Source organism: Salmo salar, chromosome ssa17 (assembly GCF_905237065.1).
Source record: "Salmo salar chromosome ssa17, Ssal_v3.1, whole genome shotgun sequence".
NCBI classification, from domain to species: domain Eukaryota; kingdom Metazoa; phylum Chordata; class Actinopteri; order Salmoniformes; family Salmonidae; genus Salmo; species Salmo salar.
The window spans coordinates 36,394,124-36,412,666 of record NC_059458.1 but is presented as its reverse complement, the minus strand read 5'-3'; the positions used below and the strand labels follow the sequence as shown (position 1 = coordinate 36,412,666).

Here is an 18,543-nt window from a genome sequence, read left to right as displayed (position 1 = left end):
AATCAAGGGGTCTGAATACTTTCCGAGGGAACTGTCAGACCACTTCCCATTTTTCCCATTTTGGTATGTTACAGCCTTATTCTAAAATTGATGACATGTTTTTCCTCGTCAATCTACACACACTACCCCATAATGACAAAGCGAAAACAGGTTTAGAAATTTTCGGACCTCAGACTGGGGTGATGGTTCACCTTCCAACAGGACACCGACCCTAAGCACACAGCCAAGACTACGTGGAGTGGCTTCGGTACAAGTCTCTGAATGTCATTGAGTGGCCCAGCCAGAGCTCGGACTTGAACCCGATCAAACATCTCTGGAGAGACATTACATTTACATTTTACATTTAAGTCATTTAGCAGACGCTCTTATCCAGAGCGACTTACAAATTGGTGCATTCACCTTATGATATCCAGTGGAACAACCACTTTACAATAGTGCATCTAAATCTTTTAGAGGGGGGGGGTTAGAAGGATTACTTTATCCTATCCCAGGTATTCCTTAAAGAGGTGGGGTTTCAGGTGTCTCCGGAAGGTGGTGATTGACTCCGCTGTCCTGGCGTCGTGAGGGAGCTTGTTCCACCATTGGGGTGCTAGAGCAGCGAACAGTTTGGACTGGGCTGAGCGGGAACCGTGCTTCCTCAGAGGTAGGGGGGCCAGCAGGCCAGAGGTGGATGAACGCAGTGCCCTTGTTTGGGTGTAGGGCCTGATCAGAGCCTGAAGGTATGGAGGTGCCGTTCCCCTCACAGCTCCGTAGGCAAGCACCATGGTCTTGTAGCGGATGCGAGCTTCAACTGGAAGCCAGTGGAGAGAGCGGAGGAGCGGGGTGACGTGAGAGAACTTGGGAAGGTTGAACACCAGACGGGCTGCGGCGTTCTGGATGAGTTGTAGGGGTTTAATGGCACAGGCAGGGAGCCCAGCCAACAGCGAGTTGCAGTAATCCAGACGGGAGATGACAAGTGCCTGGATTAGGACCTGTGCCGCTTCCTGTGTGAGGCAGGGTCGTACTCTGCGAATGTTGTAGAGCATGAACCTACAGGATCGGGTCACCGCCTTGATGTTAGTGGAGAACGACAGGGTGTTGTCCAGGATCACGCCAAGGTTCTTAGCACTCTGGGAGGAGGACACAAGGGAGTTGTCAACCGTGATGGCGAGATCATGGAACGGGCAGTCCTTCCCCGGGAGGAAGAGCAGCTCCGTCTTGCCGAGGTTCAGCTTGAGATGCGATTCGCCGCCTGGTTATCAGAAGGGGGAAAGGAGAAGATGAATTGTGTGTCGTCTGCATAGCAATGATAGGAGAGACCATGTGAGGATATGACAGAGCCAAGTGACTTGGTGTATAGCGAGAATAGGAGAGGGCCTAGAACAGAGCCCTGGGGGACACCAGTGGTGAGAGCGCGTAGGAGCGACCTGCCAGGTAGGACGCAATCCAAGCGTGGGCCGCGCCGGAGATGCCCAACTCGGAGAGGGTGGAGAGAAGGATCTGATGGTTCACAGTATCAAAGGCAGCAGATAGGTCTAGAAGGATGAGAGCAGAGGAGAGAGAGTTAGCTTTAGCAGTGCGGAGAGCCTCCGTGACACAGAGAAGAGCAGTCTCAGTTGAATGCCCAGTCTTGAAACCTGACTGATTAGGATCAAGAAGGTCATTCTGAGAGAGATAGCAGGAGAGCTGGCCAAGGACGGCACGTTCAAGAGTTTTGGAGAGAAAAGAAAGAAGGGATACTGGTCTGTAGTTGTTGACATGGGAGGGATTGAGTGTAGGTTTTTTCAGAAGGGGTGCAACTCTCGCTCTCTTGAAGACGGAAGGGACGTAGCCAGCGGTCAAGGATGAGTTGATGAGCGAGGTGAGGTAGGGGAGAAGGTCTCCGGAAATGGTCTGGAGAAGAGAGGAGGGGATAGGGTCAAGTGGGCAGGTTGTTGGGCGGCCGGCCGTCACAAGACGCGAGATTTCATCTGGAGAGAGAGGGGAGAAAGAGGTCAAAGCACAGGGTAGGGCAGTGTGAACAAGACCAGCGGTGTCGTTTGACTTAGCAAATGAGGATCGGATATCGTCAACCTTCTTTTCAAAATGGTTGACGAAGTCATCCGCAGAGAGGGAGGAGGGGGGAGGAGGAGGAGACCTGAAAATAGCTTTCCAGAGACGCTCCCCATCCAACCTGGCAGAGCTTGAGAGGATCTGCAGAGAAGGATGGGAGAAACTCCCCAAATACAAGTGTGCCAAGCTTGTAACTTCATACCCATCAAGACTCAAGGCTGTCATCGCTGTCAAAGGTGCTTCAACTAACTATTGTGTAAAGGGTCTGAATACTTACGTAAATGTATTATTTCAGTTATTTCTAAAAACCTGTTTTTGCCCTTGTCATTATGGGGTATTGTGATGTCATTATGGGGTATTGTGATGTCATTATGGGGTATTATTTGTAGATTGATGAGAAGGAAACAAAACTATTTAATCAATTTTAGAATAAGACTAATGTAACAACAAAATGTGGAAAAAGTCAAGGGGTCTGAATACTTTTCGAATGCATTGTAGATGTTATTTCATGCTACTGAGACTTGTATGGATGATACCAGTATTGCCAGCATTTGTTTTGTTCACTGGGCTATCTGGAGTGCTCAGAGTGTAGACTAAAGAAGTGAAGTAGACAAACTGCCAGTGTTTTAAAGTTCTATGAAATGAGTCTGTGTAGTTTCTAACCCTTGTGATAGTGAATGGAGGATGATATGAAATGAGTCTGTGTAGTTACTAACCCTTGTGATAGTGAGTGGAGGATGATATGAAATGAGTCTGTGTAGTTACTAACCCTTGTGATAGTGAGAGGAGGATGATATGAAATGAGTCTGTGTAGTTACTAACCCTTGTGATAGTGAGTGGAGGATGATATAGCTCATTTTCACGACCTTTGCCTCTTTGTAGTTTTTGACTCCTACCCAGTTTTAGAATAGTTTTATACCCATACAGCCTACTGAAATTAATACATACACCACCGTTGAAAAATGTAGGGTCACTTAGAAATGTCCTTGTTTTTGAAAGAAAAGTACATTTTTTTTGTCCATTAAAATAACATCAAATTGATCATTAATACAGTGTAGACGTTGTAAATGAATATTGTAACTGGAAACTGATGATTTTTTAAAATGGAATATCTACATAGGTGTACAGAAGCCCATTATCAGCAACCATCACTCCTGTGATCCAATGGCATGTTGTGTTAGCTAATCCAAGTTTATCATTTTAAAAGGCTAATTGATCATTACAAAACCCTTTTGCAATATTGTTAGCACAGCTGAGATCTGTGGTTCGGATTAAAGATGCAATAAAACTGTCCTTCTTTAGACTAGTTGAGTATCTGGGTCATTTGTCGGTTCGATTACTGGCTCAAAATGGCCAGAAACAAAGACCTTTCTGAAACTCGTCAGTCTATTCTTGTTCTGAGAAATGAAGTCTATTCCATGTGAGAAATTGCGAAGAAACTGAAGATCTCGTACAATGCTGTGTACTACTCCCTTCACAGAACAGTGCAAACTGGCTTTAACCAGAATAGAAAGAGGAGTGGGAGGCTCAGGTGCACAACTGGGCAAGAGGACAAGTACATTAGAGTGTCTAGTTTGAGAAACAGATGCCTCACAAGTCCTCAACTGGCAGCTTCATTAAATAGTACCCGCAAAAACACCAGTCTCAACGTCAACAGTGAAGAGGTGACTCCGGGATGCTGGCCTTCTAGACACTATTCTGGTTAGCGACAGTTTGCTCTGTTCTGTGAAGGGAGTAGTACTCAGCGTTGTATGAGATCTTCAGCCGTTTCCAGCTACAATAGTCATTTACAACATTAACAATGTCTACACTGTATTTCTGATCAATTTGACATTATTTGAATGGACAAAAAATTTGCTTTTCTTTCAAAAACAAGGACATTTGTAAGTGACCCCAAACTTTAGAATTTATTCATTTATTTCACCACTAATGGTAGTGTATTTATTTAAAAATTTTTAGCTTTATTTAACATCCTTAGCATACTGGTTATTGTCTGGAATTTTGGATGACTGACGTGCCCAAAGTAAACTGCCTGTAAACTGCCCAGAAGCTAGGATATGCATATACTTGAATTATAATTTTTTGAGGTCACAGGTTTTTTCAATGCTTGCCTATGGCATATACAAATAGATTGGACCCAGATTGTAGTTCTTATGGCTTCCACTAGATGTCAACAGTCTTTAGAAAGGGTTTCAGGCTTGTTTTTTGTAGTTTGTAGTATTTGTAGTTTTTCCAAGGTGTCCCACATTAGAAAAGTAGTAATGTTGTGCGCATCGACTAGAGTGCACTCTTCGTTATTTATCTTCGCTATTGAACATACTATTCTCCGTCTTAAATATTATTGTTTATTTATATATTAGGATACCTGACGATTAATTAGAAACATCGTTTGACTTGTTTGGACGAACTTTACCAGTAACTTGTTGGATTAGTTTGTGTGCATGTTGAACGAGTGAATTACGGAATCAAGCGCGCCAACTAAACTGATATTTTTGGGATATAATGAAGGACTTTATCAAACAAAACGACCATTCATTGTGTAGCTGGGACGCTTGGGATTGCAATCAGAGGAAGATCTTCAAAGGTAAGTGATTTATTTAATTGCTGTCTGTGATTTTGTGACGCCTGTGCTGGTTGAAAAAGTATATTGACGTGGGGCGCTGTCCTCAGATAATCGCATGCTATGCTTTCTCCGTAAAGACATTTTGAAATCTGACAACGCAGTTGGATTAACAAGGTTTTAAATGATGTAAGACACTTGTATTTTCATGAATGTTTAATATTACGATTTTTGTATTTTGAATTTCGCGCTCTGTAATTTCACCGGATGTTGACGTAGGTGTCCCGCTAGCGTTTGGACATGCGCCCAAGCAGGTTAACTCGGCAAGTCAGTTAAGAACAAATTCTTATTTTCAATGACGGCCTAGGAGCAGTGGGTTAACTGCCTTATTCAGGGGAAGAACGACAGATTTTTACCATGTCAGCTCGGGGATTCGATCTTGCAACCTTTCGGTTGCTCTAACCACTAGGCTACCTGTCACCCGGTATGGCCAGAAGAGGACTGGTCACTGCTCTGAGCCTAGTTCCTCTCTAGGTTTCTTCCTAGGATCCTGCTTTCTAGGGAGTTTTTTGTGGCCACTGTGCTTCTACATCTGCATTGCTTGCTCTTTGGGGATTTTATGCTGGGTTTCTGTTAAGCACTTTGTGACAACTACTGATGTAAAAAGGGCTTCATAAAATACATTTGATTGATATGTATATCACACCAACTGACTGGTTCTTCTGATGTTCACACAGGACACCATGTTGAGACATTCTCTACATCCAGAGAGCAACAGCAGGAAGATCAGAGAGCTAAGAGTTCTCATCACTGCCCACATTGTGAAGAGATTTTCCCATTTCTATCAAAGCTAAAAATACACCTAAAAATACACACAGGAGAGAAGCCTTACTCCTGCTCTGACTGTGGAAAATGCTTCAAAACATCAACGGTGCTAAAACTTCATCAGAGCACACACACAGGAGAGAAGCCTTATTACTGCTCTGACTGTGGAAAACGTTTTAAAACATCAACTCAGCTAAAAGTTCATCAGAAGACTCACACAGGAGAGAAGCCTTTCTTCTGCCCTGACTGTGGAACTAGTTTCTCTCAACTTTCCCACTTAAAAAGACATGAACGTATACATACAGGGGAGAAGCCATACTCCTGCTCTGACTGTGGAAAATGTTTTAAAACATCAAATGAGCTAAAAGTTCATCAGAGAACACACACGGGAGAGAAGCCTTACGTCTGCTCTGACTGTGGAAAATGTTTCACAACATCAACTGATCTAAAAGTTCATCAGAGAACACACACAGGAGAGAAGCCTTTCTTCTGCCCTGACTGTGGAACTAGTTTCTCTCAACTTTCCAACTTAAAATCACATGAACGTATACATACAGGAGAGAAACCATACTCCTGCTCTGACTGTGGAAAATGTTTTAAAACATCAACTGAGCTAAAAGTTCACCAGAGAACACACACAGGAGAGAAGCCATACTCCTGCTCTGACTGTGGAAAATGTTTTAAAACATCAAATGAGCTAAAGGTTCATCAGAGAACACACACAGGAGAGAAGCCTTTCTTCTGCCCTGACTGTGGAACTAGTTTCTCTAAACTTTACCACTTAAAATCACATGAACGAATACATACAGGGGAGAAACCATACTCCTGCTCTGTCTGTAGAAAATGTTTTAAAACATCAAATGAGCTAAAAGTTCACCACAGAACACACACAGGAGAGAAGCCTTATGTCTGCTCTGACTGTGGAAATAGTTTCTCTCAACTTTCCAACTTAAAATCACATGAACGTATACATACAGGAGAGAAGCCTTACTCCTGCTCTGACTGTAGAAAATGTTTTAAAACATCAAATGAGCTAAAAGTTCATCACAGAACACACACAGGAGAGAAGCCTTATTACTGCTCTGACTGTGGAAAATGTTTTAAAGCATTAAATGAACTAAAAGTTCACCAGAGAACACACACAGGAGAGAAGCCTTATGTTTGCTCTGACTGTGGAAAATGTTTCAAAACATCAGCTGAGCTAAAAGTTCACCAGAGAACACACACAGGAGAGAAGCCTTATTCCTGCTCTGACTGTGGAAGATGTTTAAAAACATCAAATGAGCTAAAAGTTCATCAGAGAACACACACAGGAGAGAAGCCTTACGTCTGCTCTGACTGTGGACAATGCTTCACAACATCAACTCATCTAAAAGTTCATCAGAGAACACATACAGGAGAGAAGCCTTATTCCTGCTCTGACTGTGTAAAATGTTTTAAAACATCAAATGAGCTAAAAGTTCATCAGAGAACACACACAGGAGAGAAGCCTTTCTTCTGCTCTGACTGTGTAAAATGTTTTAAAACATCAACTCATCTAAAAGTTCATAAGAGAACACATACAGGAGAAAAGCCTTACTCCTGTTCTGACTGTGGGGTGAGTTTCTCTCGACTAGATGCCTTAAAAACACATCAACATATACATGAAGGAGAGAAGCCATACTCCTGCTCTGCCTGTGTAAAATGCTTCAAAACAGCAACTGAGCTAAAAGTTCACCAGAGAACACACGAATGAGAGAAGCCTGCTTATGTCTGCTCTGACTTTTGGGTGAGTTTCTCTCACCATAGCAACTTAACACAACAATGTATACACACAGGGGAGAAGCCTTACTCCTGCTCTGTGGAGGGGTGGGCGTGTAAGTCAAATTTCTAGCCAAAGGCTGCGTGTTTGAATCTCATCAAGGAGGACTTTAGCATTTTAGCGTATTAGCAACTTTGGAACTACTTACTACTTTGTAGCTATGTTAGCATGTTAGCTTAGCATGCAACTACTTAGCATGTTAGCTAACCTTTCCCCTAAACCCATTTAACTCTACCTTAAACCCTTCACCCCTAACCTAGCTAACGTTAGCAACAACAAATTGGAATTCGTAACATATCATAGATATTACAAGTTCGTAACATATTGTATGAATAGCAATGTGTAAAATAACATACGAATTGTAATTCATAACATACGATACGTCCTACAAGTCGTATTATACTGAACAACAATCTAAACGCAACAATTTCAAAGACTTACAGTTTGTAAGTCTGTAAGTTTTTAAGTTTGTAAGTCTTTGAAATTGCAATCCTGCAGGTGAAGAGGTCCTGGGCTGTCGTGGTTACATGTGATTTGCAATTGTGAGGCCGGTTGGATGTATTGCCAAATTCTGTAAAAGGACATTAAAGGTGGCTTATGGTAGAGATATAAATATTGAGCTCTCTGGCAACAGCTATGGTGGACATTCCTGCAGTCATTAAGACAATTGCACATTCCCTAAACTTGAGACATCTGTGACATTGTGTTGTGTGGCCTTTTATTGTCCCCCAGCACAAGGTGCACCTGTGTAATGATAATGCTGTTCATCAGCATCTTGATATGCCACACCTGTCAGGTGGAGGGATTACCTTGACAAAGGCTGAAATGCTCACTAACAGGGATATAAACAAATTTGTCCACAACATTTGAGATAAATAAGCTTTTTGTGCATATGGAACATTTCTGGAATCTTTTCTTTCAGCTCATGAAACCAACACTTTACATGTTTAGTTTATATTTTAGTTCAGTTTTTATTGGTAGGCCATTGTAATGTAACCTAACATACTAAATGGAGTGGCACGGATGTTTTTGTAACATATAATACGTTTTGCTCTGAGACCAGGTTGTCCCTCTGCAGTATTCTGTGGGGATGAGCTAGTAGACATTTTTTTATTGAACCTTTATTTACCTAGGCAAGTCAGTTAAACCTGTTGGGGACACCCCTTCCCGTTCTTATCCCGGTAACGGGATTGCTTGACAAGGTACATGGCGCCAAATTGAAAACAGCAAAAATCTAATAATTTCAATTTCTCAAACAATCAACTATTTTACACCATTTGAAAGATAAACATCTCCTTAACCTGTTATGTCTAGGGGGCAGTATTTTCACAGCCGGATAAAAAACGTACCCGATTTAATCTGATTATTACTCCTGCCCAGAAACTAGAATATGCATATAATTATTAGCTTTGGATAGAAAACACTCCAAAATTTCTAAAACTGTTTGAATGGTGTCTGTGAGTATAACAGAACTCATTTGGCAGGCCAAAACCTGAGAAGATTCCATGCAGGAAGTGGCCTGTCTGACAATTTCTTGCCCTTCTTGATTATCTCTATCCATTACAGAGGATCTCTGCTGTTACGTGACACTTCCTATGGCTCCCATGGGCTCTCAGAAGGCGGCAAAAAGCTGAATCGTGGCTTTGCATGCTCTGGTTGAAAAAAAGTAGCGCGTTTGGGTAGTGGCTGGTTACAGTACTGTGAGACTCAGGCTCGTGCCCGCGTCGACAGAATGCTTTGTTTTCTTTCGTCTGTTTACCTAAACGCAGATTCCCGGTCGGAATATTATCGCTTTTTTACGAGAAAAAGGGCATAAAAATTGATTTTAAACAGCGGTTGACATGCTTCGAAGTACGGTAATGGAATATTTAGAAATCTTTTGTCACGAATTGCGCCATGCTCGTGACCCTTATTTACACTTCGGATAGTGTCTTGAACGCACGAACAAAACGCCGCTATTTGGATATAACGATGGATTATTTTGGACCAAACCAACATTTGTTATTGAAGTAGCAGTCCTGGGAGTGCATTCTGACGAAGACATCAAAGGTAATCAAACTTTTGTAATAGTAAATCGGAGTTTGGTCAGGGCTAAACTTGGTCGGTGTCTAAATGGCTAGCCGTGATGGCTGGGCTATCTACTGAGAATATTACAAAATGTGCTTTCACCGAAAAGCTATTTTAAAATCGGACATATCGAGTGCATAGAGGAGTTCTGTATCTATAATTCTTAAAATAATTGTTATGTTTTTTGTGAACGTTTATCGTGAGTAATTTAGTAAATTCACCGGATGTTTGCGGGGGGTATGCTAGTTCTGAACGTCACATGCTAATGTAAAAAAGCTGGTTTTTGATATAAATATGAGCTTGATTGAACAAAACATGCATGCATTGTATAACATAATGTCCTAGGGTTGTCATCTGATGAAGATCATCAAAGGTTAGTGCTGCATTTAGCTGTGGTTTTGTTTTTTGTGACATTATATGCTAGCTTGAAAAATGGGTGTCTGATTATTTCTGTCTGGGTACTCTGCTGACATAATCTAATGTTTTGCTTTCGCTGTAAAGCCTTTTTGAAATCGGACAGTGTGGTTAGATTAACGAGAGTCTTGTCTTTAAAATGCTGTAAAATAGTCATATGTTTGAAAAATGGAAGTTTTCGGATTTTAGAGGAGTTTGTATTTCGCGCCACGCCCATCATTGGATATTGGAGCAGGTGTTCCGCTAGCGGAACGTCTAGATGTAAGAGGTTAATCCAACCACATTGTCTGATTTCAAAGAGGCTTTACGGCGAAAGCATAAAGTTAGATTATGTTAGGACAGTACATAGACAAAAAATTACACACAGCCATTTTCAATGCAAGGACAGGCGTCACCAAAAGCAGAAAACCAGCTAAAATTATGCACTAACCTTTGACAATCTTCATCAGATGACACTCCTAGGACATTATGTTAGACAATACATGTATTTTTTGTTCTATCGAGTTCATATTTATATCCAAAAACAGCATTTTACATCGGCGCATGACGTTCAGAAAATGTTTCTCCCTCAAAACTGCCGGTGAATTTACAAAAATAGTCATTATAAATGTTGATAAAATATTAAACTGTTTTTCAAAGAATTATAGATTAACATCTCCTGAATGCAACCACATTGACAGATTTCAAAATAACTTTACTGGGAAAGCACACTTTGCAATAATCTGAGTACTGCGCTTAGAAAAATACACTTGGCAATACAGATAGCCGCCATTTTGGAGTCATCTAAATGCATAAATAACATTAGAAATATTCACTTACCTTTAATAATCTTCATCAGAAGGCACTTCCAGGAATCCCAGGTCCACAACAAATGTTGTTTTGTTTGATAAAGTTCATAATTTATGTCCTAATAACTCCATGTTGTTAGCGCGTTCAGTAAGGTACTCAAAATGTAGGACGCGCGAGGAAAGTGTCACGATGAAAAGTCAAAACAAATATCTTTTTACGTTCGTTCAAACATGTCAAACGTTGTATAGCATCAATCTTTAGGGCCATTTTAACGTGAAACTTCAGTAACATTTCAACCGGACGGTTCCTGTGTCTTGAAAAACATTTTGGAACAGAGGTTCCTCCCTCATGAACGCGCGCCAATGAAGTGATGTCATTCCCTGGGTTACCAACTTCCCAGCCTTCTCATTCGGTCTCTGTTCATCATAGACGCCTCAAACAACTTTCTAAAGACTGTTGACATCTAGTGGAAGTTTTAGGAAGTGCAAAATGAATCCTTAGTCACTGTGTGTTCCATTGGCAATGACTTGAAAAAAGTACAGCCACAAGATTTTCATTTCCTGCTTGTATTTTTCTCAGGTTTTTGCCTGCCATATGAGTTCTGTTATACTTACAGACACCATTCAAACAGTTTTAGAAACTTCAGAGTGTTTTCTATCCAAATCTACTAATAATATGCATATTCTAGTTTCTGGGTCAGAGTAGTAACCTGTTCAAATTGGGTACGTTTTTCATCTGGCCATGAAAATACTGCCCCCTAGCCCCAACAGGTTTTAAGAACAAATTCTTATTTACAATGATGGCATAGGAACAGTGGATTAACTGCCTTGTTCAGAGGCAGAAGGACACATTTTTACCTTGTCAGCTCGGGGATTCGATCTAGCAACCTTTTGGTTACTGGCCCAATGCTCTAACCACTAGGCTACCTCCCACCCCTAACATGTATCAGATAGAGATGGTGTGATGATCACTTTTCACCACTAGTTTGGGGGGATTATTTTACAACTTTATTTAATGATACACAGTTTATGAAATGAATACATGTATTTATTAATTGTCTTTAAAACTAGATGAGTTATTTTAGTTACTGATCATGAATGTGTTTGGATAACTGCATTGAAGCAAACTTTATTGATCTGCCAATGAAAAATAAAGTTACATGAATATGTACTGGTCAACCTCTTCTTCTCTTTAGTATTCAGTTCTTCATATTAGATCTGACAGTATGAATGGTTCTTATGGTTGTATTCAGTTCTTCATATTAGATCTGACAGTATGAATGGTTCTTATGGTTGTATTCAGTTCTTCATATTAGATCTGACAGTATGAATGGTTCTTATGGTTGTATTCAGTTCTTCATATTAGATCTGACAGTATGAATGGTTCTTATGGTTGTATTCAGTTCTTCATATTAGATCTGACAGTATGAATGGTTCTTATGGTTGTATTCAGTTCTTCATATTAGATCTGACAGTATGAATGGTTCTTATGGTTGTATTCAGTTCTTCATATTAGATCTGACAGTATGAATGGTTCTTATGGTTGTATTCAGTTCTTCATATTAGATCTGATTGTATGAATGGTTCTTATGGGCTGAGTGCCTGTAGTGTTTTTGTATGACTACAGTCAGGAATTCTCTCTGACCCTGTGATGTCACCAGCACATTAAGTACATTCATGTTAAGATAGCCAGGTGAGACAACCACATATCACAGTAAATACATTTCTCTTCCTCAATTAGTCAGTGTTAGTAGGACAAGTGTCACATTATTATTATTATTATTTGTATTATTATTATTATTTGTATTATTATTATTATTACTTGTATTATTATTATTATTATTTGTATTATTATTGTTTGTATTATTATTATTATTGTTTGTATTATTTGTATTATTATTATTTGTATTATTATTATTATTATTTGTATTTTGGGGGAGGGATACTCTTTAAAGACGTAGGGTTTCAGACCTTTTCGGGCAGATGGGCAGGGACTCTGCTGTCCTAGCATCAGAGGGAAGCTGGTGACACCATTGGGGTACCAGGACAGAGAAGTGCTTTGACTGGGCTGAGAGGGAGCTTGACCTCCTGTAGCAGTGGGACGGCCATGAGACCAGAGTGGCAGAACTGATTGCTCAGGTTGGGATATAGGGTTTGAGCATAGCCTGAATGTAGAGATGGGGCAGTTCCTCTTACTGCAGCGTAAGTAAACGCTATTGTCTTGTAGTGAATGTGAGCTTCGACTGGAAGCCAGTGGAATGTACGGAGGAGCAGGGTGACATGGGGGAACTTGGGAAAGTTAAACACCCAGACGGACTGCAGTGTTCTAGATAAGTTCAGTGGCGACCCATCATTCAGGGCAGGTGGGCCACCTGTTTTGAGCCCCACAGTTTTAGCAATAAAAAAGTGAGAAAAAAAAAAGATCTGTTTGCAAACAATGTAAAAAAAAACATATACAATTGAGTTATTAATAAAGCTGCATACAGACACAGTCTGTTTTCTTGAGTACGGCAGCTCCAAAATACAGGTGTTTCAGTCTAGTTCATTGCTTTCTGTGGAGGTGGGGCAAGCCAGCAGAAAATACAGAGCGTTGTGCCGTGATAGGCTAAGTGTTCTGTCATTCATGGGGACAATATTTCACTGCCAAGTCTAAGGATAGAACTTGAAAATTCAAGCCCCTTGGGTGCTGCCATAGAGTTACATTCAAAGTGCCCATCCAAGAAGGCTCAAGGTCATTGTCCACAGATAAAATAACGTCAAATCATGTTATATCTACAGTCGCTTTGATTGGACTGATCATGTCAACATCCTACTTTCAAAATCTGAGCTAGCAGTCATCATCATGAATCAAGTTGACAATCTACTGGCAAATCCTTTTTAATCTTTGTCATATGAAGAGAAATTATGAGAAATTATAGATAAAACGTACCAGTGCTCATCGGCCATTGGACATAAACATTACACAACAAGTTGGAAATGTCAAATTCAACAATGTGTGGTTTGGAAAGAATCAGTGGCTAACTGCAAGCATCGCAAAGCAATCATTAGCCTGCTATTCAGTGGAGTGGCTGTGTGGTCCCAAGTCTAAGATGAAGTGGCTCTTTTCCTAGTTTAAAATTGTAAACATTCAACATGGGCCATGCTGTCAATAGCTTGATTTGTGCCGCGCTCAAAACAATTTAACTCGGTACTGCAAAATCTGACTTGAGTGAGTTCAAGACAACTGGGAACTCGGGAAAAACAAGCAACGACTGGGAAAATACAGTTTGAACTTTCATCCAACTCGGAATTGTAAATTGGGACCTCAGGCCTCTTTCAACAGCTACGACCAGAAGATCACTGACGTCATAATTTTTTTTTCTTTGAGTTCCCAGTTATCTTGAAAGCACCATTAATCCAGAGAATGCCAGACTTTGATGACAAAATATGCCCATGAAGGACTGCCGTGCCACCTTCCTGTTCAAGTGAGCACAGCACAACAAGGTGAGTCCAAAAATGTCTTGTATACTGCTGCATAAATTATGTAATATGCCAGGGAGATATGTATACTGTAGCTAAGAACGTAATAGGCCCTAACAGTTTGTGGGAACCGTTTCTCACCGTTATATTGCAATTAATGTATTGTTTAGTATTGTGTAGTGGCTTTGCTGGCATGCAACAAACTTTTTTTTAAACGTATTCTTTATTTAACAAGGCAAGTCAGTTAAGAACAAATTCTTATTTACAATGACGGCCTACCCCAGCCAAACCCGGACGATGCTGGGCCAATTGTGCGCTTCCCTATGGCACTCCCAATCACGGTCGAATGTGATTTAGCCTGGATTTGATCCAGGGACTGTGGTGATATCTCTTGCACTGAAATGCAGTTTCTTAGACCGCTGCGCCACTCGGGAGCCCTTAAAAGGTTTGCGGCGAACGTGGGGTAGGAGTTTGACGGCACAAGCGGGGAGCCCAGCCAACAGAGATTTGAGAAATGTTTTGGTACTCTTCTCCAGATCTGTGCCTCGCCACAAACCTGTCTCGAAGCTCGACTGACAATTTCTTCGACCTCATTGCTTGGTTTTTGCTCTGACATGCACTGTCAACTGTGGGACCTTATATACACAGGTGTGTGCTTTTCCAATCATGTCTAATCATTTGAATTTACCACATGTGGACTCCAGTCAAGTTGTAGAAACAGCTCAAGGATGATCAATGGAAACAGGATGCACTTGAGCTCAATTTCGAGTCTCAGAGCAAAGGGTCTGAATACTTACCAAATAAGGTATTTACTAAAATTTCTAAAAATCTGTTTTCGCTTTATCATTATGTGGTATTGTGTGTATATTGACGAGGGGAAAAATGCATTTAATACATTTTCAAATAAGGCTGTAACGTAACAAAATGTGGAAAAATTCAAGGGGTCTTGTATAATGCCCTGTATATGCTTCAAACTACAGATTTAAGGAACTGAAGTGATAAACACAATGGCATAATGGAAAATGCATGTCCAATGGTTATCTCTGTAGTAGTATTATCCACATTAAAACAACTTGGTAGAGCAGTGGTTATCTCTATTAGTATTATCTCTGTATTAGTATTATCCACATTAAAACACCTACGTAGAGCAGTGGTTATCTCTATTAGTATTATCTCTGTATTAGTATTATCCACATTAAAACACCTACGTTGAGTTGTGGTTATCTCTGTATTAGTATTATCCACATTAAAACAACTAGGTAGAGTAGTGGTTATCTCTGTATTAGTATAATCTCTGTATTACCCACATTAAAACACCTAGGTAGAGCAGTGGTTATCTCTGTATTAGTATAATCTCTGTATTACCCACATTAAAACACCTACGTTGAGTAATGGTTATCACTGTATTAGTATTATCTCTGTTTTACCAACATTAAAACACCTAGGCAGAGCAGTGGTTATCTCTGTATTAGTATTATCTCTGTATTACCAACAGTAAAACACCTAGGTAGAGCAGTGGTTATCTCTGTATTAGTATTATCTCTGTATTACCCACATTAAAACACCTAGGTAGAGCAGTGGTTATCTCTGTATTAGTATTATCTCTGTATTACCAACATTAAAACACCTAGGTAGAGCAGTGGTTATCTCTGTATTAGTATTATCTCTGTATTACCCACATTAAAACACCTAGGTAGAACAGTGGTTATCTCTGTATTAGAATTATCTCTGTATTACCAACATTAAAACACCTAGGTAGATCAGTGGTTATCTCTGTATTAGTATTATCTCTGTTTTACCAACATTAATACACCTAGGTAGATCAGTGGTTATCTCTGTATTAGTATTATCTCTGTTTTACCAACATTAAAACACCTAGGTAGATCAGTGGTTATCTCTGTATTAGTATTATCTCTGTTTTACCAACATTAAAACACCTAGGTAGATCAGTGGTTATCTCTGTATTACCAACATTAAAACACCTAGGTAGATCAGTGGTTATCTCTGTATTAGTATTATCTCTGTATTACCAACATTAAAACACCTAGGTAGAACAGTGGTTATCTCAGTATTAGTATTATCTCTGTATTACCAACATTAAAACACCTAGGTAGAACAGAGGACAGAGCATGTGGCTTTGCAACACACAGATGTTTCATCTCCACACTGGCATGATTTTAACAGTGCAACGCCACACAGGCCTCATGCCTCTCAGGTAGGAGGGTACCAGAAATAAATGAATAATAAACACTAAACTAATGAAGGAGCACACAGTCACCAACAATATATCCCTGGTGTCAATACTTTCAACTGGCTCAACTCACTGTTACAGTACAGCACCACCAAATTCCATTTACCGTAATTTCCGGACTATAAAGCGCACCTGAATATAAGCCGCACCCACTGAATTAAAAAAAATAGATATATTTTGAACATAAATAAGTCGCACATGTCTATAAGCCACAGGTGCCTACCGATACATTGAAACAAATGAACTTTACACAGGCTTTAACGAAACACGGCTTGTGTTACAGTGTAGGTTCCGTCCCTCTCCTAACTAACTAGCCATTTCACATCGGTTACACTTGTAACAAAAATAAATAGGCTTTAACGAAGCACGGCTTGTAACAAAAATAAATAGGCTTTAACGAAACACGGCTTGTAACAAAAATAAAAAATTAGCAGTAAGCTTTAGTTGTCTTTTTGCACGGAGTCAATTCCTCACGCTGCTGTTTCCAACGTCTTATCATCGACTCATTAAGACCAAGCTCCCGTGCAGCAGCTCTATTTCCTTTTCCAACAGCCAGATCAATCACCTTCAACTTGAAAGCTGCATCTTATGCATTTCTCCGTGTTTTTTCCATGATGAGGGTGACAAAATTACTACCATAATCAGAATGATGGGAAGTTTGAGAGCGCTCGATTTAATCTAAACAGTAAACAAAAAAGTTGTTTGACTTTAACCCGTTCGGCAATTTCATTGGTCTAATGAAAGCTTCATGCCGCCAAAAAACTGAGCACGTGACAGAATGTTTTTTTGGAAGAAAAAAAATTGAAAGTGGGAAAAATCCATATATTAGCCGCTTCATTGTTTATGCCGCGGGGTTCAAAGCGTGGGAAAAAAGTTACGGTAGACTAAAGAAGTGAAGTAGACAAACTGCCAGTGTTTTAAAGTTATATGAAATAAGTCTGTGTAGTTACTAACCCTTGTGATCCTTTTGCCCCTTTTCAGCTTTTGACTCTTACCCACTTTTAGAATAGTTTTATTCCCCTTTTGTATTGTACAGCCAACTGATATGAAGTCATGTATATCTCACCAACTGACTGGTTCTTTTGATGTGTTTCACATAGGAGAGCATGTTGAGACATTCTCTACATCCAGAGAGCAACAGCAGGAAGGTCACAGAGCTAAGAGGTGTCACCACTGCCCACATTGTGAGGAGATTTTCCCAATTCTATCAAAGCTCAAAAAACACCTAAAAATACACACAGGAGATAATCCGTATTATTGTACTGACTGTGGGAAGAGATTCACAACATCACAATCTCTGACAGTTCATCAGAGAACACACACAGGAGAGAAGCCTTACTCCTGCTCTGAATGTGGGAAGAGTTTCTCCCGATTGGATACCTTAAAATCCCATGAACATATACATACAGGAGAGAAGCCTTACTACTGCTCCGACTGTGGGGAGAGTTTCTCGCAAAAGAGCAGCTTAAAAGTACACCAATGAATACATACAGGAGAGAAGCATTACTCCTGCTCTGACTGTGGGAAGAGTTTCTCTCGATCAGATAGCTTAAAATCACATGAGCGTATACATACAGGAGAGAAGCCTTACTACTGCTCTGACTGTGGAGAGAGTTTCTCACGATTGGATACCTTAAAAACACATGAACGTATACATACAGGAGAGAAGCCTCATTACTGCTCTGAATGTGTAAAATGTTTCACAAGATCAACTGAGCTAAAAGTTCATCAGAGATTACACACGGGAGAGAAGCCTTACTACTGCTCTGACTGTGGAAAATGTTTTAAAACATCAACTGAGCTAAAAGTTCATCAAAGAACACACACAGGACAGAAGCCTTACTTCTGTTCTGACTGTGGGAAGAGTTTCTCCCGATTGAGTAGGTTACAAACACATGAACGTATACATACAGGAGAGAAGCCTTATTCCTGCTCTGACTGTGGAAAGAGTTTTTCTCACCAGAGCAACTTAAAAACACACCAACGTATACATTAAGGAGAAAAGCCACATCAGTTCTCTCAGACCAGCTAAGAATAAAGTCACTCCATCACTCAATTTTCATCTCAAAGGAAGTGGTAATGTTGAATGAAGCGTAGAACACTATTGTAATCTTATTATTTCTCACTGTGAGAGAACTGTCCAGTGGAAAGGGAGAGTTATAGAATGTTAGCCTCTTTACTTTACTGATTAGTGTGCACCTTTAGTTTTGGTGTGCTTTGTTAGATTCTACTGTAAACATATTGACCTTGGATTTGCCTGTAGTGTTGAATACCCTCTGTGAGGCTTCTCATTTTAAAAACAAACACAGGCTGTGTTTGAATACTCATACTAACTGCACTATTTGTG

The 18,543-nt window shown here is 40.2% G+C and overlaps 1 protein-coding gene and 1 pseudogene across 1 annotated transcript in view; both read left to right on the top strand.

The window, feature by feature from the left end:
• Positions 1-8,445, top strand: part of LOC106594300 (gastrula zinc finger protein XlCGF26.1-like) — a 96,516-nt gene extending 88,071 nt beyond the window's left edge. Inside the window, exon 2 of the mRNA XM_045698525.1 lies at positions 5,329-8,445. Within this exon, the coding sequence (XP_045554481.1) occupies positions 5,329-7,151 (1,823 nt within the window). The 3' untranslated portion in view covers positions 7,152-8,445. The remainder of the gene's footprint in view (positions 1-5,328) is intronic.
• An 8,678-nt stretch (positions 8,446-17,123) lies between these two features.
• On the top strand, positions 17,124-18,234 carry LOC123728050 (gastrula zinc finger protein XlCGF17.1-like; annotated as a pseudogene).
• Positions 18,235-18,543: the final 309 nt, after the last annotated feature.